At 58.7% G+C, this 21,116-nt stretch overlaps 1 protein-coding gene across 6 annotated transcripts; it reads left to right on the top strand.

The window, feature by feature from the left end:
* The first annotated feature begins 111 nt into the window (after positions 1 to 111).
* STARD3 (StAR related lipid transfer domain containing 3) lies at positions 112 to 20,672 on the top strand. 6 transcript variants are annotated; one of them, XM_087769902.1, is made up of 16 exons: positions 156 to 226; positions 2,569 to 2,739; positions 5,539 to 5,818; positions 8,727 to 8,804; positions 9,094 to 9,171; positions 9,262 to 9,315; positions 9,418 to 9,535; positions 10,637 to 10,735; positions 11,508 to 11,563; positions 12,398 to 12,490; positions 13,955 to 14,017; positions 15,106 to 15,201; positions 15,777 to 15,856; positions 16,255 to 16,359; positions 17,683 to 17,776; positions 19,673 to 20,672. In XM_087769902.1, exons 3-16 carry the CDS (start codon positions 5,603 to 5,605, stop codon positions 19,775 to 19,777), a joined length of 1,335 nt encoding a protein of 444 aa, XP_087626028.1. In that variant the 5' UTR covers positions 156 to 226; positions 2,569 to 2,739; positions 5,539 to 5,602; the 3' UTR covers positions 19,778 to 20,672. The 6 variants fall into 6 exon arrangements, with proteins under 6 accessions (XP_087626027.1, XP_087626032.1, XP_087626029.1 ...); XM_087769901.1 differs by lacking the exon at positions 2,569 to 2,739 and having other exon boundaries at positions 112 to 226; XM_087769903.1 differs by lacking the exon at positions 2,569 to 2,739 and having other exon boundaries at positions 124 to 232.
* Positions 20,673 to 21,116: the final 444 nt, after the last annotated feature.

The raw sequence follows: 21,116 nt of genomic DNA, 5'->3' as shown, positions 1-21,116 counted from the left end.
CCCACCCCACTGACCCCCCCCAGGAATGGTCCTTCCCAGCCCCGCTACCCCCCCCGTGGGGAATGGTCTCTCCCGCCCCCCCCCCCGGCGGCCGGCGATGGTCGGCGCCGGCGCAGCCTCAGGTTTCCCTTCCGGGGTCAGAGGTAGCGGCGGGGCCGGAAGCGGCTCGCGCCAGGGTCTGCTTCCGGCGGGGACCGGCACCGGCACCGGGCGGCGGCAGGGGCAGGTACCGGTACGGCGGGCGGGCGCACTCCGGGGTCCGGGAGTGCCGCACCAGGGGGTGGGGGCCCGGCTCAGTCCTGGGGGGGGGCCGTTACCGGGTCCCTGGGGTTCAGGCCTGGGGGGGCCGTTACTGGGTACCCGGCGGCTTTGGGCCCGGGGAGCCCCGGTTGCCCCGTGGTGCGGGGTCCCCCGAGGGCGCTTTCCCCGGGTGGGCGGGGATCCCCGTGACGTCCTCTGCCCCTGGCTTCCCCGGCGGGGCCCGGGGCACCGGCTCTCCCCGGGAGCCCTTCGTGCGGCTGCGGCCCTTCCCCGGCCTCGCTCCGAGCCCCGCCGGGGCCGGAGGCAGGAGCAGCGGCTCGGCCCGAAGCCGCCTCCGCGCTGGCTCCCCCCCGGCCACCCCCGGCGTTTAAAGCCCGGGCACTGGCGGGGATGGGGGGACCGGGAGTCCCTGGGCAGCGGAGGGCGAGCACCGGTCAGGAGCAGCGGAGACCCGGGCGGCTGGAAGCTTCGCCCCCGTCTCAGGGCAGCCGTGAACCCGCTCCTCTCCGGGCAGCGACCTCGGGGTGCTTTTATGGACGTGAGCGTGGGAAAGTGCGCGGCCCCCCCGGGGGTGAGGAACCCGCTCCTGCCTGAGGACGGGGCCCCGGGGGGGCTGGCGGGGGGCGGAGGGGGCTGTTGGGGGGCTTAGGAGCTCCTCAGGGGACAGAGGGGCCGTCGGGGTCCTGGCACTGCTCTGCCCTCCCTCTCCCCTGGCAAACGCCGACTCGAAGGGCTCCGTCCAGAACGTCCTGCGGCGATCCTGTGCTCCTGAAACCGCGGCGTTTGCATCCCCGGACGGCTCGGGGGGCTGCCGGCTGCTCGGCTCTGGGGGTTCGTGCCCGCAGTTGGCTTGGGCTGTTACCACAGACGCATCCCCGCTGCTTCGGGTCCGGGGTCTCCGCAAAGACCCCGAGCTTTATCCCCCTCCCGCGAGGCTCCGATCAGCCCGGCGCGCTCGAGCGCGGAGCTGAGGAAGGACGACGTGCGGTGGTGCGAGGCTGGTGGCCGTCACTCGCCTCCGCCAGCCCTTGGAGACCCTTCTCTTGCAGCGGTCGTGGCAGCATGAAGCCTCTGGCTGTAAACCTGGGCTGTCCTGAGCGTTTCATGTCCCGCTCCGTGTCTTGAAGCCCGATGGTGGCTGTGCGGGACCGGGCAAGACGTGGCTGGGGTTTCGGTCCCGGCATGAGGACACCAGATGCTGCCGTGGGCCGGCAGCGGGGATGCCTTTGCCTGCGGGGAGAGGCAGGACCTGGCCCCGGGGCTGGCTCAGCCCTTGGTGGGCAGTGGCTCAGCTGAGCCGACACGCAGGGCCCCGGGGAACGCGGGACGCCGCGGGGTTTCACCGCGCTTCCAGAGGCGGTCGTGGGCCGCTCCCCTGCTGCGTGGTGCCGGAGCAAGAGAGCAGCTCGGAGAAGCGATGGCTGAACGCTGCCTGCTCCCCGGGACGTGGCGAGCATGCGGCTGAGCCATTCCCACCCTCGGCATGCCGGGCACCGAGGGGCTGCCGTGCCAGGAGCCCACTGCCCCTGGCTGCCCAGGGCACGGCTCGCAAGTGGAGGGACTGGGGCAAGGGAATTGCAAGTGAAAACAGCCAGTGGCTGGGGCCGGGCTGCCGTGCTGGCTCCAGGGAAATGCACCGTTCACGCAGCCCTCTGAGTTTCCCTGTTTCTGCCTGCGGTGCCGGGGAGGGGATGGGCTCCCTGGGGGTCTCTGTGCCCACACCTTGCGCACGCTCGGCCGCTGAACTCGGGCAGCGGCGGCTCCCGGCCTTTGGAACAAGTGGCCGTTCGTAGGCAGACCGAAGCTGCAGCCCCGGTCCCCCTCCTCGCTCTACTTTACCACGGCCGTTGCCTGTCAGCCCCCCTCTTCTGCTCACTGTCCCTCGTGCCACCAGCGCTGCCGGGACCCCGCACATAATGTGCCTGGCAGGGTGACTTTTCCGAGCGTAGGCACGGGCTCGGATCAGCCCTGGAAGGTGCTTCAGGGAAAGCCACAAATCGGTGTGGGAACAGCTCGCTGCGGAGCTCCACACCGTGCCCTGGCTGCAGGATCATGACAGCATCTGCAGGTGCTCAAAAACCAAACAGCCTTAGCCCTGCGGCGTCCTGGCCGCGAACGTGGTTTGCTGAAGAAGTTGGATCACTTAATGGATTTTTTGGGGTGAGGTTTAGTGTCCAGTTTACTTTAATATTGACCATTTTGTTTTAAAAGCATCTCTCCCTGCGAGGAAACTCAGACGCCTGTTAGCATCTGGTAAAACTCTTGCCGTTGACGTCTCTAAAAGGCCCCGTCCCTCTCGTTCTCCAGGCGTTCTGTCTCCTGGTGCAGCGCTTGGTGCAAAGGCTGTAACTCTCAGAAGAGGTGACATGAGAATTAGCTGTTGAAGTCGTCATGTGAGCTGAGAAGACACATTAATAGGAAGTCGGGGGCGCAGGAGGAAAGGAGAAGCAATGTCACAAGATGGAAAGGCTTCTTACTGTAAGACATGTCATTAACATGCAAACGTGTGCTAATGAGAAGCTTGTGATTTGAATCTAAAAGCCGAGAGTGGGGAGGGGGTGACACTGCGGAGGGGGTGACACTGGAGCTTTGCAGGGGCTGCTCTGGCCTTTCCCAGGGACGGGACGTGCCTCGCCACAGGTCCTGGGTCCGTTTTGGTACCTGGCGTCCTGTTGGCGCTGGGCTGGGATGCCGGTGTTTTGCCACGTGGACCTCTGCAGCGGCGCTCGCTGGGTATTGGCGCTCGACGTTGTCTCAGGATTTCACCGGCAGCCTCCTGCTGGGATTCGCAGGCTCGCTGCCGATGGCATCGCCTTTCATCCCTGCAGCCCCTCTCACCTCCTGCTTCATCCTTGAAACAGGAGGTCTCACCAGCAAAAAGAAACCAGATCTTTCTTCTGAGTCCCGAGAGCCCCTCTTTTTTTTTAACCAGAAAAGCCCTGAGGGGTCCCCGGCGCGGGTGCCCCTTTGGACTGTGTTACTGTCACCCGGGGTGTCCCTGCGGGCAGCATGTGCCACTCACACTTCCCCGGCCTGTCGTGTCGCCTGTTGGAGCTGCGCTGCTCGAGAGCCCCCGAAAGCGGCTCGCAGCTCGGCAGCCGGTGCAGCGCAGGCTGCGGAGGATGTCTGAATGCATAATACAACACCGGGGTGCTCAATAATTTATCTGTCACCCAGAAAAAGGCACATTTAAACACGCTCAGATCCAGCCCCTGCTCTTTCTGCTCTGAGCTTTCTCCTGCCTGAGGGAGCGGTCCCAATCGGGAGGCCTCATCTGGGCTTAAAATATTTCTGCAAAACCCTGCTCTGTCCCACGGTGCTCTGAAGGTAAAGCCCTTGTCGCTGGTTCTTCCCCAGAAGTTGGTTATTGCCGGCTGGTTGGGGATGGGCGTGCTTCAGTGTTAAACCTCACCGGGAAGGCTGGGTTTTAATGACGGGTGGGTTTAGGCTGGCTGAGCTGCACGAGGGCTCGCACTGGCTGCCGCGCTCTGCCGCGTCCCTGCGCTCTGCCGCGTCCCTGGCACCGCCGAGCGGCCCCAGTGCTGCCTCGGCGTCAGGGGAGCGGGGCCAGCGAGTCTCGCAGGGTGATTTTAAAGCGCTGTGAAAGTTGTGGGGGGCTGCCTAAGTGCAAAGTGGTGTTTGAGGGAAGGAGGCAGTGACACCCTGCCGTAGAGGAGGAGGCAGCCCGTGCATGAGGTGATGTATTATTTAGCACTCACAGATGTCTTTAACTTTTCTCAGTTTGAGATGGGCCCCTCGCTCGGAGCAGCGAAGGGCCGCGGTCGTTGCAGCTGATCCGAAGTGACAAGTCTTCCAGCTCCTTCCGAAGTGCCTCTGAGAGAGACTAACGGGGGCTTGACAGGAGTCCAGCTTTCTTCCCTTTCCAGCCCCGGCACTCCCCAGGGGCTGGGACGCAGGAGCCGCTGGTGCAGGGACCCAAAATTGCCCCAAGTCAGGCTGTGCTCAGCTCTTGGAGTTGCTCCGGCGTCCAGTGGGGCTCAGCAGCACCCCTGGCTTCACCTGCCCTGTGGATTGCCCCTTCCCACAGGTCTGGGCACAGTCTCGGGGCTTTTTCCCTTGGACATTGCATGGCTGCAGCCTCCTGGTTTTTGCAAGTGAGATCTGCTGTAGACAACCAAACCTCACTCGGATCCCGGAGGATGCAGAGCTGCTGGGGCAGTGGCTAAGGCAGCAAAGGATCTGGTTTTACGGAGGCAAAATGTCCTTGAGCGGGAGTATTTTGCAGAGAAGGAATTCATAGCTGTGCCTTTGCCATGGGTGACTCGGAGGTGGCGGAGCCGGGGACTGACAGATCCCTGGCCTGACCTGTTTTGGCATCCTCTTCCCTTGTTTGTCTCCAGTGTGTGCTTAGTTGCACGGTCCATTAACATAGTGGCCTCCTTGTGCGGTGCTGACGGAGAGGAAAAATTTTAATACAATGGTTGGCACGGGCTGTGTGAAAACAGCCTTCAGGCCTCAACACCTCGCTCGCGCTGGGGTTGTGTGACCGGCACTGCCAGCCGCCACGGCCAGGACGGAGAGCAGCGCTTTCCCCTGCTGCTTCCCTGCTGCTCTGCTTGGCCGGAGTCGGGCGTGAAACCCAGTGTCCCGCTCCCCTCTCGGCTGTGCGGGATGGGATCCGACGGGATGACCGGCTCCCGAGGCTTTGCAGTTTGCCTTGTGCAAAATGTCGAGCCCTTGGGAGCTTTGCATCCGTCCCTGCAGAGGAGGCTGCTGTAGCTCAGGGTGGCTCCGGGATCCCGGGGGCTGCTCCCTTTTGGATCACGGGCCTCCGCAGAAACACCCTGAGGCCCCTTTTCCTGCTGCCGCGGCATCTCCGTGGGGTTTGCCATCTGCTGCTCTGGCCGCTGGCTGTAGCTGCCAGCTTGGCTCGCCGTGCTGCGAGCGCATTCTGGGTGGCTGCCTCTGGGTTCCAGTGACGCTTGCCGGTGGCTCCGCAGACCCCCTGTGCCTCTGAGCCTTTGGCAGCCGATTCCTCCCTCCCTGCAGTGAGCAAAAGGGAAGGAGGGTCCCTGCCCATCCTGGTGAACGTGGGGTGCCAGGGTGAGAAGGGGCAGGAGGGTGAGCCCTGGATGTCTTTGCTTCAGAGAGCGAGGCTCTTTGGCAGCCAAAAGGCCAGTATTAGCCTTTTCCCTCAGGAGCTGTACAAAACAAACAGGATCTGATTTGGTAATAGGAATATTTGCCTTCAGAGGGGGAGAAGAGAAGGGATATCCGGAGACCCGAGGCCTGAGGGTCCCCTTCGTGTCCCCACAGGTCACGCACTGACTTGGCAGATGTTGCCCCGATTCACGTAGGACCCAAGTCGCTTGGGTCAAGGATGAGCAAGCCGACAGACCTGCAGCACGACCTGGAACGAAGCCTCCCAGCCATAGCGTCCATCAGCACCTCGTTCTCCCAAAGCCAGGGCTTCTCCCCGTATTGCTACTTCTCTCCGGAGAAGAGGAAAGCCATCTCGGACGTGAGGAGGACCTTCTGCCTTTTTGTCACCTTCGACCTGCTCTTCATCTCTTTGTTGTGGATAATCGAATTGAATGTAAGTTGGGGGAAGCAAATCTGTGGAGTCTTTGCTCTTTTAAGTTGTGCTTTTTTAATTCAGTTCCCTCTGTATTAACTGCTCTCTTTCAGAAGTCTTGGGCCAAGTCTTTGTTTGTTCTTCCCAGCACTCTGCTGTTTTGTGCTGGCTGAGAAGCTGCTGCGCAGTTAGTGTAAACTAAAGTCCAGCTCGTTTCCTGCAACCGGGCTCTGTTGTGGCTGTCCAGGGTCGTTAACGCCCTTACGTGTAGCGCTCTGTGTTGTAGTGTAACGAGATCCGGGGCCGTGGAATCCCTAGGTTGAGCAGTTGGCCAAATTTCTCTCCTGCTCCCCTTGCCTTAAGTGAAGCTGCTCACTGTGTTTGCCAAGCAGCTGCCAGCTTTGCTGCAGTGTCTTGTTCTCAGAGCATCAGAGGAGCGAGGTAGGATGTGCACACCCTCCTCTCACCCGCCCAGCTGTTGGGCAGAGACAAAAAGGGCTTTGAGCTTTGGGCCCAGCATACTGCTGTTAATCTCAGGTCCTGAAAGCCGGAGATGCTGCTCCACCATGAAGGGGACGGTGAGGGTTTCGGTTCTCTCCGCGGTGCTGTCACACACATGCAGGCTGCTGTGTTTGCTCAGTGCATCAACTGTTGCAATGACCAGGGAAATCCAGTTTATTTACCTCAGTCCCATCAGGTTGGAATTACTCCCTGGGCTGTATTTTATTTTATTTTTCCTGAACTGGTCCCGACTGGTTTTGACTGTGCTGGCGGTGGGTTTCAGGTACTACATGTCCTCCCATGGAACAACCTGAGCAGAGAGGCAAGATGAACAGATAGACCCCAGTGCTTCTGCGAGCAGCCCTGCCGGTGCCTGGCCTTTATTTATCAGCACTGGATCCTGCGCTCACTTAGCGGCTCTTATCTCTGCCCTGTTTATCTCCTGCAGTGTCTGCGCTTAACAGATTGTCTGGGCCAGCAGTTCCCTCACCCTGCCCACGCGGTGTCGAGAGCCTGAAGAGACCCCTGCCCTCCCCCCAGCTAGGAAAAAGCCTCCCTGGGCCAGCATTCCAGCCATGCCGATGGTGTCCTGCACGCCCGGCTTGGACCCTGGCCTCCTGCTCTTGTCCCTGTTCTGGAGAGGTGCTGTCTACAAATCAAAATATCCAGCCCCGGGGAGATAATCTGCCAGCGCGGTCACCAGGGTGATTCTGAGCATAGGTCTTGCAGGTAGCCATTAATGAGTGACTAACTGCTGATATTTGGGCCCTGAGCAGAGATGCTGCATATTTAAAGCTATTAGGACAGCTTATTTGCCTAGTTATGAAGAGCAACGATTTTATATCATGACTAATGCTTTTTTTATCAAACGGTTTCCTTCAGTGCAAGATAAGCTGAGCAAATTGGCCCTCGTTAAATGTCTGTTGCCTGCAAACTGTAATTCTGCGAGCTTGCTGCTCTTGGAGACAGAGAGATGCCTCAAATGGCTCTTCTTCTTCCTTGTTCACGGCAGTGGCCTGTATTTAAACTGAAAACATCTCCCAGAAATCAGAATCCAAAGCCTTCCCTGTGTCTCGTTCCTCCTGCAGCATCTCAGAGCGGAGTCCCGGTGCGGGGAAGAGGCTTTCGGCGGCAGCTCGGCAAAGCTGCCTGGCACGAGTCTTGTAGCCACAGATCAGATAAAGCAATAGTGCAGAACCGCTTTGCCCCCCTCTCCCTGAATATTAAGCACCAGCCCTGACCTAGAGGGACCGCTTCCCGATGGCTGCCTCTTCTGTCCTTGGACTGGCTGACAAGAGGGTGCCAGGACACCAGGCTGCCAAGGACTGGCCTGAGATCCACCAACTTGTTTCTCACAGATCATCAAACAGCTGTCAGCCTATACCGGCTTCCAGGCCAGCTGGGCTGTGTTCAAACCAATAGCCTAAAGGTGAAGCATTTGTTCCAGTTACCTGAGCCACCCGCTTCCTCATAAACAGCGATTCCAGGCTCCCGAGAACAGGATTTATGGTGTCAAAAGTACCAGGGCTGTCAGGCCCCAGATTGTCTCGGGGTGAGGCAAGAGAGCTCTTCTGTAAGCTTTTTCCACGCTCCCGTACAATATCCCAGAAAGCGGTTTTGCCTCTTTCGGATGTCCTTGCGGTCTGTCTGTGTCTGTGCATGTCCCCCGTCCTCCTCTCCTCCCTCTTCCCCTTTGCCAGTACGTTTGAACCCGCCGGTTGCCTTCCTCCGTCAGATTTCCTGGAGGGCAGCTCAGCGCCGCTGTGAGCCGCGGGAAGCCAGCTGGCCTGGAAGGAAGGAGAGGGGCCCCCTCGGTGCTTTGCACAACGAGGATGATCACAGCTTAAATTCCCCCAGGTTGCTGAGTGACCCCTGAGAGCCCTCGCGGGGGAGATGTTTTGGTTGTCCAGCTGTGGGAGACGTTTTGTTTGGTGCATTACTGAAGGTGCTAGAGAAGCAGTTTCCTCTGGTTTTTCATTTTTTCCGCGTCTCCTCCCGTACAGCTGAAGTCTGTCACCTGAAGCCACGCGTGGAAGCGGTGGGCACGAGTGGGAGGTGTTGTCCGACAACAGCTTTAGGTTGTGAGAGTTGTGATCCGGTGGCGCTGGATGTGCTGAGCCGAAGGAACGGCTTTTTGGTGTTAGAAAGCCCCCACGTAGAAGTGTTTAATGTTTCTGCGTGCTGCTCCAGCTCTGGCTGCCCGACTCGTGCTCCTCGGTGTGAAACCGAGGGTGAAATGGGCTGTTGTATCCTCCCGTAGCCCTGCGTTGGCAGATGAGCCCGCGTCCTGTGTGCGGCAGGCATTTGTATGCCTGATGCATAACCTGACCTGGCGGTAACCTCCGGTCACCGCTTGGCCGGGTTCTTTCTACCATTAGTTTCTTATCAGTGCACTCAATAGCTTTCTGGTTTCCTGTCTCCCCTTCAGACCAAGGATGGCATTCAGAAGAACTTGGAGAATGAAATCATCAAGTACAGTTTTAAGACCTCTTTCTTTGATATATTTGTGAGTATCACAGACCGCTGCAGGTGAGGAAACGGCTTTGGAGCCAGGGGTGGCGCGACCAAAGGCCGGGCAGGGAGGCTCTGCGTGCCGGGGGGCCGGGGTCTCCCTGCAGCCTTGCCCCTCGCCTGGCTCAGAGAAATCAGGCAGGTCGCAGCCCGTCCTGTTGCAGTCTTGACCCCATCTGTCTCGGCGGCGAGGTCCTCGGGGGCTGGCCCGTGTCTGTGTCCTCCCAGCACCTGGCAGAGGGACAAGGGCAGTGACTTGTGTCCATGGCTTTTTGTTTTCAAAGGTCTTGGCTTTCTTTCGTTTTTTTGTGTTGCTGCTGGCCTATGCAATCGTAAAGCTGCGCCACTGGTGGGTCATAGCGGTAAGAAGGCAATTTTTGCTTTCCTGTTTTTAGTTTTCTCGCTCCACCTACGTTTTGCAGGGATCTGAGATACGTAAATTTATTTTTCAGGTCACTACATTGGTGTCCAGTGCCTTCCTGATTGTGAAGGTCATCCTCTCCGAGGTTGGTTTCCTTGGGCTCACAGGGGATTGCTCTGTGATTACTTGATGCTGCTGTTTTCCCGTTTGTGTAAACTCCTTGTGGTTTCTGCTTTCTTCCACGCAGCTTCTGACCAAAGGGGCTTTCGGCTATTTACTTCCTATCGTCTCGTTTGTCATTGCTTGGCTGGAGACTTGGTTCCTGGATTTTAAAGTCCTAACTCAGGAAGCAGAAGAGGAACGATGTGAGTATTTTGCTCTTCTCTGGTGGGAGTTGGCAAATGAGGCTACCAGGCCTGGGGTTTCTGCTGCTTTGGCAGCACCTTGACAGATATGACATTTATGGAGAAGTGATCTCCAGGCTGGCTGTGACGGTAAGTGCCTGACTCAATTCTGTTATGGTATATAAGCCCCTTCAGGGGAAGAAAATACCAGATTATAAAAAGCATCTTTTAATTGAGTGGAGAAAAACGTGCCAGATTCCCCAATGTCTGGATCCTGAAGCCAGACATGTTGGAAACAGAGCTCACCTCCGCATCGGAGAAAATGTTTTGAAACAGTGGGACAAATGCCAGGCGGACTGTTGGACTCTGTCTCTGGATATCTGTCTTCGGATCTGGGCTGGAGACCTTTCAGAGAGGATTGCTTCAGTTACAGACACGTTGCAGGGGCGTGGTGTGAACTATGGTGCGTGAAATTTTACAGCCTCTGGTCGCTGAGGTCAGACGAAACGGAGATCGAGTCTGACCTAGTGCTTTACAAATTACAAATTACCCTGCAGCGCCGGGCACCTGTAACTTCAGGGGTCCTTCTAGGGAGGGAGTGCTCAGCCTGGACTGGCACGGCAAGGACTTTGTCGCTCTCCCAGGCTTGACTGACGAAAGAGGACTGGGAAACGGCACATAAACGAAGGAGTATTTGTCAAGCGGGGCTCGATCACAAATGCACTGACTGACTGGAAAACACCAGAGGATGTTTGGGTCTTGCAAGGAGGCTTTAAGATGAAAAATGATCAAGTGTTTAATGCCTCTATTGGATTAGGCTCAGGTTCCAAATTGCTTCCAGGGGAAGCTCTTATTTAATTAGATGCTTAATCGCCTTTGGATTTGACAGGCAAAAGAGCCCATTGATCTCCATGCAGATAAAATGTCTCAAACAAAAGATGAGGCAACAGGAGCTGAAAAGCTTGTGGGCTGGCTAGTGTCAGTGCGAAAAGACCAGCTGTATCTGGAAGAAAGTGGCTGGGAGGGTGGTTGAGTAGGGGTGGATGGGGTGGGGGCCCCAGGACCCCTTGGCGTTGAAGCGCTGGATGCTGCGTGTGTAAAACCTCGTGCTTTGGTTCACAGGGTACCTGGCAGCCCAGGCTGCAGCCTCTCGCGGCCCCCTGCTCTACCCCAGAGCCCTTTCCGAGGGGCAGTTCTACTCCCCGCCAGAGTCCTTCGCAGGTGAGACGTGCTCTCCTCCCCTTCTGCCGTCACCGCGCCGGCAGCAGGGCCACCTCATTTCCCGAGCTTGTTTTCCTCACGGCATTCCTCCTGGGTCTCCTCACTTCTATAATCGCCTCCTCCCCAAGCTCTGTCTCGTTATCCCGGCCCTTGGCAGCGGTGGGTGGCAGGGCCTCCAAGAACTGACACTGCAAAACGAGCTCCCCTCTCCTCGCACTGCGCCTGTGCCTGGGCAGGGGAGGCACGGCCATGCTGTCTCGGTGCCATCTGCGGAGCAGAGTCAGGCTCAGCCCCGTGCGCCTGGCTTCAGCTCTGTGGGAAACTGGAGCCTTTTGTGGTCTTGGGATTAAATGCTTTTTGCTGTGGCTAAAGTACTTGAAAAATGCTGCCCTCGGGATGAGGGCACGGGGGCGAGTGGCCACAAGCAGGTGAGGATAAGAGCTGGCAGCACGCCACTGCCCTGTGACACCGCCTGGTGCCGGCTCCAGAGACCTCCCCTGCTCCGGAGCGAGGAGACGTCAGCCGGAGCAGTTGTCTCGGTGTAGCTGACACCCGGTGCGTGCTCAGCCTTCCGGAGAGCAGAGCAGCGCCTGCCAGCCGGCTGCGGAGCGGAGGCGTTCGGGGAGGCAGGGCCTGGGCTGTACCGGGGTCATCCCCGCTGACAGCCCTTCCCCATCAGATAGGGCGCGGGGGTCGGACGCTGTCTGTCCAAGGGAGATTGTACAAGTGGGGTCTTCGTCAACTGGGTGTTAATTGTGTGCTTCCCCCCTAGGGTCGGACAACGAGTCGGATGAGGAAGGTGCAGGGAGGAAGGCGTTGACAGCTCAGGTAAACAGAGGCAGCGTGGCCTGAGGCCAGCTAGCCCTGCCCGTTGGCTTCAGGCTGATCAAGGGCTGTGGGAGTCTGACAGTCCTGCGGCCCCATCAGGGTGCTGTGTCTGCAGAGCACCGCAGGCTGCTCTCCCTCATTTCCCAGCCTTCTGTTGTGGGGACATTTGGCTGAGGAGCTCTGCCTGCCCCTCCACACCAGGCTGTTCCCTGGGACCGGTGGCATCGTGGCCACCACAGGAGGGGGTCCTCCGGCTAGCACCCGACATTAACCCACTTCCCCGGGGCTGCGTGCTCTCCCCTGCGGCATCCCGCAGAGATGTGATTCTGGCTCTGCCTCCTGCCTGTCCCTCTCTCCCCTTCCCTCTTCAGTCCCTGGCTACACGGTCACATACCGAGAAGGGCATCGCCTCAGCCATCCCTGCTGAACTGTGGCTCGCGAGGCGGTCCTTCGCCTCCCCGAAGCCTGGCTGGGCACAGGCTGCTTTGTGCTCTTTTCCAAGTGGTTCTGCTGCCGTTCAGCCCCAGTTCTGGCACCTCCACGGAAGAAAGCTCTGGGCATCTCATAGCCCTTTGCCTGCTGGAAACCCTTACGTTAAGGCGGGAGACTCACTGGTAGACGCAGCTGGTGCGTGGATACAAGCCAGGGCGGGGAGCGTGACTTTGAGCTCCAAAATGAGGCCTCTGTGACCCAAATTAAGAGATTTCTGTGGTGTGGTGATGGGAGATATCCCCTTTCCCTCTGCCAGCCCTGGGAGGGGGGTAGCAAGCCTTGCGCGCACACGCTTCAGGCTTTCTGCAAACCCAGCTAATGAAATGCTCTCTTCTCTCCCAGGAGAAAGAATATGTCCGACAAGGCAAAGATGCAATGGAGGTTGTGGACCAAATCCTTGCCCAGGAGGAGAACTGGAAGTTCGAGAAAAACAACGCAAGTGTCCCCCCGCCCCACCTGCCGGGCAGCGCTGCCGGCAGAAAGCACGGATGGCTTAGCAAAAACGGGAGGACAAATGAGGCTTTTGAAACCTCCTTGCGACATGAAAAATTAACAAGCGTTACAATTACCTGATTGAATTAGGAATCTATTCCAGTTCAGTTAAATGTAAAATCCCCTCTTATTTAATTAGACGTTTAATTGCCTTCCTGTTTGACAGGAGAGAGCCCATCACTCCTCCCTCTAGACAGCAGGCAGGCAGGGGCGGACAGCTCACCTTTGGTAGGCGTTGGGATGCGGAGCCGTGGCTGCCGGCGTGGGGAGGAGCGGAGGCACGCTGGCCCTGCGGCGGTGCTGGAGGGCCCCGTCGCTGCAGCTTCGGCCCTTGCTCCGCGGCGAGGTGCCTTTGAGCATCCCGGCAAGACCAAGCCAAGCTGGGGTCTGGCCCTTCTGGCCAGCTTTGGCCCAGATGGGAGCAGGAGAGTGTGGGGCACAGGCTGCTCCTCCCACCCCCAAAGCTATTTGTGTGTCCCCTTCCCCAGGACAGGGACCTTGTGGGTGCTGGAGTGTGAATCGGGGATGTCTCCTCTCTGCCTTACATCTTTCCACTGTGGCTTTGCCAAAGGGGTCTGCAAGTCTCACCTCTCGCTTCAGGCAGCACGGAGGCGCACGAAGCAAAGCGGGCCCTGCCCTGCCTGTTTCCTCACCACACCAGCTCATTCCCTGAGCTACAGTAGGGTTTTCTGGGGTACCTAGAGCTCCTTTCTCTCTCCAAAGGGTGGAGAGACAGGGGCAGTGTCTCTGCCCCCTAAAAACAACCTTGCTTTCTGCTTGTGGGCTCGCAGCATGACTGGGGTGAGAGTCCTGCAAACTGCAGTCTCATCTGGTGTTTAAAATTCCCCTGTCAAGTGATCCATTGTCTGATGCCAAACTAGCTGGGCAGATTGTTTTCTTTATCCAAAGGGGGATGGATTTAAATAGACTAATCAGAGTTTAACACAGGGCTAATGATGAAAGGTTATCATCTGTCCATCCCTAACCCCTCCAGGGAGTCTCTTCTCAGATGTAGGTAACAACAGCAGTGTTGGCAAACTAACCCCTTTCTTTTACCCTAGTGTTGGTAGCCGGCTACAAAGGGAATTTGACCTTGAGGTGGAGTTTGCAGGCTGGCATGGGGCGGATTCTTTTTCTGTCTCATCGCTGCTGCTGCTCTGGATATTGTTTTGTTTATGGAAATTTGTGCATGTGCATCTGAAACGTGCTCAGTGCAGTGCCCGTGCTGGGGTCGCTGGCCGGTGTGGGGGGACAGGGGACATTTGAGGGCTGGAGAGGGTCCTTCAGAACGACACGCGAGGGGGGATGGCTCCTGCAGCCGCAGCGTTTGCAGGCTGGCAGACTTTACCCCAGATAGAAGTGATTTATTTTGCTAACGTAAATGTAACTTTCTTATTTCTTGCACAGGACTTTGGTGATGTTGTTTACACTTTTGAAATACCTTTCCATGGCAAGACCTTTATTTTAAAGGTAAGAACCTTCCTGGATCGCTCCCTTAGTCCGTGCGGTACAGGCGAAGAGCAACACTGCTCTGCTCAGAGCCACGGCTCAGCTTTCACGCTCTCTCCTGGCCCTGGCAGGACAGGTCAGGCTGGAAAGCATGCTCTCTTTGCTTGAGACAGATGAACTACACTGCACGCTCTAGGGAATCTCTCCAGGAAAGCCCCTTGGCTGGCAGACAAACTCCCCAGCAAATATGCTGGGCCCCAGTCTCTGCTGGTAGAAGTGGGAGCAGGTGACTGCAAGACTTGCTTCCAACCCCAGCATCTAGGACTAATCTGACCAAGGAGGCTAATTGCAACTAATTGCCAGCAAGACCAGGGCTGAGCGTGCGTCTGCTGCTGCCTGGCATTGAGAAGAGCTGCTCGGAAGTGCCTTGCTCTGTGCCCTCTCGCTGGAGTGGCTTGGCTGTAAACCACGCTTTAATGAAGCATCGGTGCTGCGGTGGCTTTTCTTTGTTCCAGTGCATATGTTGCCTCGCTGGCAGGAGCTGCCAACGGAGCAGCTCTGTATTCGCGAGAAAAAGCTGGATGGTCCCACTTTACTGCGTTAACCATTTGCCTCCAAAGATCCCCTGTCCCACGGGGACGCGGAGAAATGAATGTTGTCTGTGCTGGAGCTCAGAAGAGCTTTTCGGCAACTTCCCGAAGCAATCGCGCACGCAGCAGAACCGCTGATAAAGCGGGGTGAGGGTGGAAGAGGAGCCAGCCTGAGTCAGCCCCAAGGTCCGTCTGTCTCGCCTTGTTACAGACTGACAGACGCTTGCCCTCTCTTACGCCAGCACGGGCCTCGGCAGGCAACAGTTCAACGACTGCTGAAACCTGAGGTCTCGTCTGTCCTCTCCGCCTGCACGCGTGCCCTCCAGGCCCCTGGGAACGGGAGCGCTGTGGCAGAGGGGTGACAGCCTTGGCTTTGCGTGCGCTTGAGCCAGGCCAGCCTCGCTGCTCCCCTCCTGTTTTATCCCGGTTGTTCTTTGTGATCCGTCCTGCGTTCCTTAAAAATAATCTTAGCAAAGCGGAGCGGGGGGGACTGGCTAACTGCTCTGGCTCTGTCCTCAGGCTTTCCTGCAGTGCTCTGCTGAAACAGTTTACCAGGAGGTTATTCTCCAGCCTGAGAAGATGATCCTGTGGAACAGAACAGTGGCAGCTTGCCAGGTGAGCGTGCCGGACAAAGATGGCTTAATCACAGGAGCTCCTTGGAGCGGAGAGTTGGAGCTTCCCAGTCCAACACCGGCTGTCGGCGGTGCCCAGGCCCTACTGGAGCTTAGCTGGATCCGAGTCACTGAGGCGTGAAATCTCCGCCGCTCATCCGTACGATCCGAATGCTCTGCGGTAGCCAGCTGCATGCATGTGCCTATCCAAAAGCCCATGAGGTGGGCAGGGAGATGGGCCAGCGGCTGAGCCAAGCCTGCTTTTGCTTGGTAGGGTTTGGGCGTTTTGCACCGCCAGTGTGGCAGGGATCCGGAGGCAACGCTTGTGCCCCCCCCCAGAAAGGCAGAGGGACCAGTCCCAGGGCAGGAGACAAACCTGTGCACACACTGCCAAAGAGCTCATCCCCCTCAGCCTCAGATCAGCTGCTAAAGACATTCGGGTGGCTTTGAATCCTGCTGCTGTTTTAGGAGAGGGTCTGTGTTGCCCAGCTGTTGGCATACGCAGACCTGCAGGCGCAGTCTGAGGAAATCTCTCTTCTGTTTGTTGTTGTTTTTTGGTTTTTTTTGTCCCCCTCCCAGATCTTGCAGCGGGTTGAAGACAACACGATCATCTCGTACGACGTGGCAGCTGGGGCCGCAGGTGGTGTCGTTTCCCCAAGGTCAGTTTATTCCGCTGTCTGTTTTGTACTGAGCCCCTAAACACCCTCCTAAAACACAGAGAGAAGCATCCGACTGTAGTGAGAGCGCTCTGCCCCAGCTCTGCCGCTCTCCGCTGGCCGGGAGCTCCTGGTGTCAGCGAGGCAGGGCTGCCTGGCTGTGCGGGTATCGCTCCCAAAGGCAAGGAGTCCCTGAATTCTCCTTCAGATGTTTCTGGCAGGAGTCGGAGCTCAAAATCTGTCTCAGTCGGTCAGTCTCCCTGATAACAGTGCTGCGCTGTGCTTTGTCCTTATGTTGACATATCTCTGCCACAGCCTTTCCCAGCAGTCCGGAGAGCAGGATCTGCTCCTTCAAAGTCCCATGCACGTTTTAAAGCACTCAGCGCCCTTTCTTTGCTTAGGGATTTTGTGAACGTGCGCCGGATCGAGAGAAGAAGAGACAGGTACATTTCCTCAGGGATGTCGACCACGCACAACCTGAAGCCTCCGCTCTCCAAGTATGTCAGGTAAGAGGCAGGTTCTATTTTTTTAGCTGGTATCTGACACACGCACTTTGCTTAAGCTTAGGGCAAAGAGCCACTTAAATGAAAACCCTGCTGTCTTTCTGGCAGCGTTTGCAGGAAGCTAATCTATTTGTGGAACTAGACCTTGCTTCCCTTGTTCTTCTTCCTTTGTTAAAGAAACTCTCCGTGCTGTTCAGTGTTGCTCAGGCGTTTCCCAGCTCTCTGCTCAGGGGAGTGGAGGTGCCGACCAGTAACAGCACAAACCCCAACCCAGTCCGCATCCTGTTTATGTAACAGTTAATTCCCAAACAGGGCCGGCTGCCGTTTCTGAGGGGCAGTAAACAGCTGACTGTGGCTCCTTTTGAGCCTCTCGGATGCCTTTTGCTTCTCGTAAGCCAGTCACTTACTGACTTTAAAGGCTGCGGACGTTGCGAGATGGTCCCATGGGTGAAACGAGCTGCGTCAGGATGGACTGGCTCCCAAAGCGTTGGCAGGTCTTTGGCCTCTCCCCTTCCGAAGGGACAGCTTCGCCCGGCTGGTGATGGATCTCGGCGGGGTTAGTCTGATCAAACAAGGACTCCTTGTTACTGTCTGCTCCGGTGCCTGGGGCCCAGCTGTGCCACTTCGCGCACTGACTTTGTTTTTCCTAATAATCTGGTTAAAGTAATTGACATTTTAACTCAGAGCCGTTATAGCTGCCTCAGTCTATTTAAGACCTGGGGACTTCAGGGCCTAGAAAAATCTTTTTACAAATGTATGCAGCAAAAATAGTGTGTTCCTGAACAGGGAAGGGAAATCTGTATTTGGGCTGTGTGTGTGAGCACAGCTCTTGTCTCTGAGATGGATCAGATGGTGTGAGGAAGGATCTGGGGGCTGTAGTGACAAGGCTCCCCGCGCCAAGCCTGTCCTGACCGCGCAGGGTTTCCCTGGCTGCTCGGCTTCCCTGGGACCTCTCGTTTGCACCCATTTCCACAGGGTTGTGCCTCGGAAACCTCCCCGCGGTGCAGAGCTGGTGTCGGCTGGGTTCGCACGGTCCGGAGGCAGAGGCTGCTTCTCAGCCCGCAGCCCTGGCACCACTGCTGCCAGGGCACCTGTGGGAAACCTGCCTCGCCGTGCTTGCTCGTGTGCCTGCAGCCAAGCAGCTACCTTCCCGGGCGCTCTGCGCATCTGCTCTTACCCCGCTGGGCTCTCGTTCTCACTGCCAGGCGGAGGGGGTGGCTGCTGCTGCAGGAGCTAGCGCAGGATCGGTGCGGTGCACCCCAGAGCGTTAGAGAACGGCTTTACAGCTGGCCCCGGCTCTGACTGTGTGCTCTTGGTTCCCTGCAGGGGTGAGAATGGGCCCGGAGGATTCATCGTACTGAAATGTCCCAGCAACCCCAGGGTCTGCACGTTCATCTGGATTCTCAACACGGACCTGAAGGTAAAGCCAGTTCTTCGCTGATGCGCGAGCGCTGTGGCCGCATCCCGTCCCCAGCAGAGCTCACCCGCAGGCTCTGACATCCCCTGCGTCGCGCAGGCTGCGTGCTGAGGACCCGCTCTGTGCTCCCAGCCGAGCAGTGTGGGGCTGCAGTCCTGCTGGCCGCTTCTGAAAGCGGCTCATTATCAAAGGCTGCCCTAAAGGGACTCGAGTTCTGCTGGTGGACGCTAAACGCTACCTGAAAATCACCCTCTTTCCCCCTGAAGTTGCCCCGGTGTGAGGTGGGGAAGCTCTTCCTTACCTGGCAGAGATCTTGCTTAGGGGTTTCACATCTGTATGCAGGACTGGGGGAGAGGAGACTTTTATTCTCTTTGAGGACCGAAAATAGTGGGGCGTGTGAAGTGTTGCCTGGCTGCTTGCTGCTCCCAGGATCCCACCGAAGGGGTGATTTGCTCGCCCCTGCGTGCCCTGCTCCCACACCCCCTGGTACAAACGCGGCCACCCCTGGGGCGCGGGGGGCTGTGTCCGCAGCCGGGGACAGGCGCTTCGGCCGTATGAGATGACCCAGATCTGGAGCTATTTGCGGAGCTGCGTGTCGAGTCCTTGCTGGTGGCCCAGACAAAAGGCAGCGCACGAAGGGAGCCGGGGTCGGGCGGATGGGGGGAGCGGAGCTGGCCCGTTTTCTTCCTCCGCTGAAGGTTGACGTGGTAACGGCGCTGCAGCAGCGAGCACAAAGGCTCCATTCATCAGCCCTCTGCTGCAAAGCTGCACGGCCCCCTCCCCTCCCACGTCCCTCCCTCCCCACAAAGTAGATCAGCTCCTGCCTGCCTTGTGAAACGCTTTGGAAAGGATTTGCAGAAGCGCTCGCCTGGGCAGCGAAAGCAGGGGCAGAGCAGAGCGCGGCCTCGTGCCCCTTTGCGCTGGAGATGTGTTTTCTTTCGCGGATCTGGCTCCGATGCCTCTTCCGCCCCTCTGTAATGCGTGGGTTTGGAGGGATAATGAACCCAGTCGGTTGTGCAAGATGGGGCTCAGAAAGGAAAGATGTTCCTTGTGCTTCCCGGGCCGGACAGCACTCGCCCACTGCCTGCCTCCGCTGCTGGAAGAAATGCCGTAGCGGCCGAGCTATTAATAACCTGCCTGTCAACTGCTTCCACCATCTTCCTGAAGGGCTCTGCGAGTGCCCAGACCCCTCTTCTGTGCTGCCTTGCTATTTCCTTTGGCCCTGAAGAAGTATTTATAGCATATGGCTCATCCCTTCCTGCGACGAAGGGTGAGAATTAACACACGTGTGTGTGTTTGTGTCCGTGATGGAGCTTCACCGCAGAGCTCGTTTCAGGGAGGTGTCTGAAATGGCCCCTGGACCAAGGGTCTCGCAATCTCCTGCCCCCGTGTCGCAGAGAAAACCTGCTCCGGGGAAAGGTCTCTGCCTCCTGCCCTGCTGCAACGCCCCAGTCCAAGGTGGGGGTCCTCCTGTGCCTCCCTGACCCCCAGGACGGTCGGCCAGCCATCCCTGCCTGAGCTACCTGCGCCCAGGACCCCCTCTCTGCCCCGGGACCCTGCGCAAGCTCCCGGCGCTGCTCCTCAGCTCCCTTCCCACGCAGAGGCAAGGATTTTTTTTTTTTTTTTTTTTTTTTTTATGCATCTCACATAATAGAGCAGAGGCTGAGGCGGTTGAGGTTGAGTCGTGCAGGGCTTTTTTAGAGAAATCAAAACGTGTTTCAGTTCCTCCCCCGGAGCAAGCTCCTTGTAAGCGGCAGCTCCCCGCTGCGGTGCTTGTGCATCCCTCAGCCCGGGCTGCCACCGCCGGGTCGGGATGGGGGCCAGCCCCCAGCCCCAAACCCAGCGCCGCCTCCGTGCTGCCCAGACTCACGGCTCCGTGCTCCTCTGCTTTCCCCGCAGGGTCGCCTGCCCCGTTACCTGATCCACCAGAGCCTGGCTGCCACCATGTTCGAGTTCGCCTTCCACCTCCGCCAGCGGGTCAGCGAGCTCTCCGGCAAGCCGTGAGCAGCGGGGACCTGCCCTCGTTTTCCTCTGCCCTCTCTCCTCTGCAGCCAGGGGACAGCCGGGAGGGGACCCTGCGGCCCCCAGGGCCTCGCTGCGGCCCCCAGGGCCTCGCTGCAACCCCCTGGGAGAGGATGCCCTGTACTAACAGCGCTGAGATGAGGCTGGGGGTGCTCAGCTCCTCCTCCCACAACGGTTCCCCCTAACCGGGGCCCTGAAACCACTGACTGTTGCGTGCCAAACCCCTGCCCTGCCCTCCTCCGGGTCCGGCCTCCCCCTGCCCCTCACCCAGGGGTTGGGGGCTTATCTGTGACCCCCAGACTCCTGTACGATAAGAAAGAGGGGCCAGAGGAGAAGGCCATGTTAGCGTGAGGACACGGGTCCGTCCGGATAAAGCTGCTCCGCAGCTCGTGCCCGGCTCACGGCTGTCGTCCCACGGGCTGTGCCCCACACCTAGCTCCCTGCGGGAGGCGAGGGGGGGGTCCGTGCAGGGGACCTCTCTGGGGCTGTTCCCTGGTGCTTCGGGCTGCCCAAGCCTCCCCCTGGGGCTTGTCTCAGCTCACCCCCCCCCCCCGCCTGCAGCTCTCGGCGGAGGCAGAGCACGATTTGCCTTAAGCAGAGACTTTTAATCCTTTTTGGGGGGTGGGGGGGGAATGCGGGGGCGACTGCGGCTTCTTTCTACCTGTGAGCGCCGGTGCCGTGTTCTGCACTATAAATGGAAACAGCGCGAAGCCGCCCGCACGCGGGGGCAGATGCCGGCAGCGCTGCGGGGAGCACCCACACCACTTCCCCCCTGGGCTCTCTGCGCCCCTGTCCTGGGGGTCCGGCCCCCCGCGCCCCCGAGGGGTGACGCCTCCGGCCAGCATCTCTCAGAATAAAAAGCCTTGCACTGTTTGCAGCCCGTTGTCTTCCACGGGCCCTTTGTAACTCGAGTGAATGAAAGCGAGGAGGAGCACTGGCCCATCCGGGGTGAGTGGCTGTGGGGCTGGGGCCAGCCCAAAGTCCCCCAAGCTCAAAGGAGGGGTCCCCCAGCCTCCATCAGCCACTGGCCAGGAGTGTCACTGTCCCCCATCCCGTGGTGGCACCTGGGCATCGGTGTGGAGCATCTGCACTGGTCACCCTGGGCAGCGTTTTCCCCAAACGTCCCCCGGCCCCAGGTTGTTTCCTCTGGAGCGGGACCACCGTGGCTGCGGGGCGATGGCCCCGGGCGGCTGGAAGGGGCTGGGGACCTGTGTCCGCCCAGGCAGCAGCCGCGGCCACGTGAGCCCCGGCCGCTGGCACCCGGCAAGCACCCGTCTGTTCGCAGCCCCCATCTGTTGGCCCTACAAATAGCCCGGCTGGG

This window comes from Nipponia nippon, unplaced genomic scaffold (assembly GCF_047370975.1).
Source record: "Nipponia nippon isolate SJK-2023a ecotype South Korea unplaced genomic scaffold, ASM4737097v1 scaffold_32, whole genome shotgun sequence".
Taxonomy (NCBI): Eukaryota; Metazoa; Chordata; class Aves; order Pelecaniformes; family Threskiornithidae; genus Nipponia; species Nipponia nippon.
Note: the sequence above shows the minus strand (reverse complement) of the source record. Positions and strands in the feature narration are given on the sequence as shown.

Coding starts and splice junctions, on each gene's coding strand:
- STARD3 (XM_087769901.1), top strand. CDS start 5,603: ATGAGCAAGCCGACAGACCTGCAGCACGACCTGGAACGAAGCCTCCCA. Junction 8,805..9,093: donor CCTCTTTCTTTGATATATTT/GTGAGTATCACA, acceptor TTGTTTTCAAAG/GTCTTGGCTTTCTTTCGTTT. Junction 15,202..15,776: donor GAACAGTGGCAGCTTGCCAG/GTGAGCGTGCCG, acceptor TCCCCCTCCCAG/ATCTTGCAGCGGGTTGAAGA.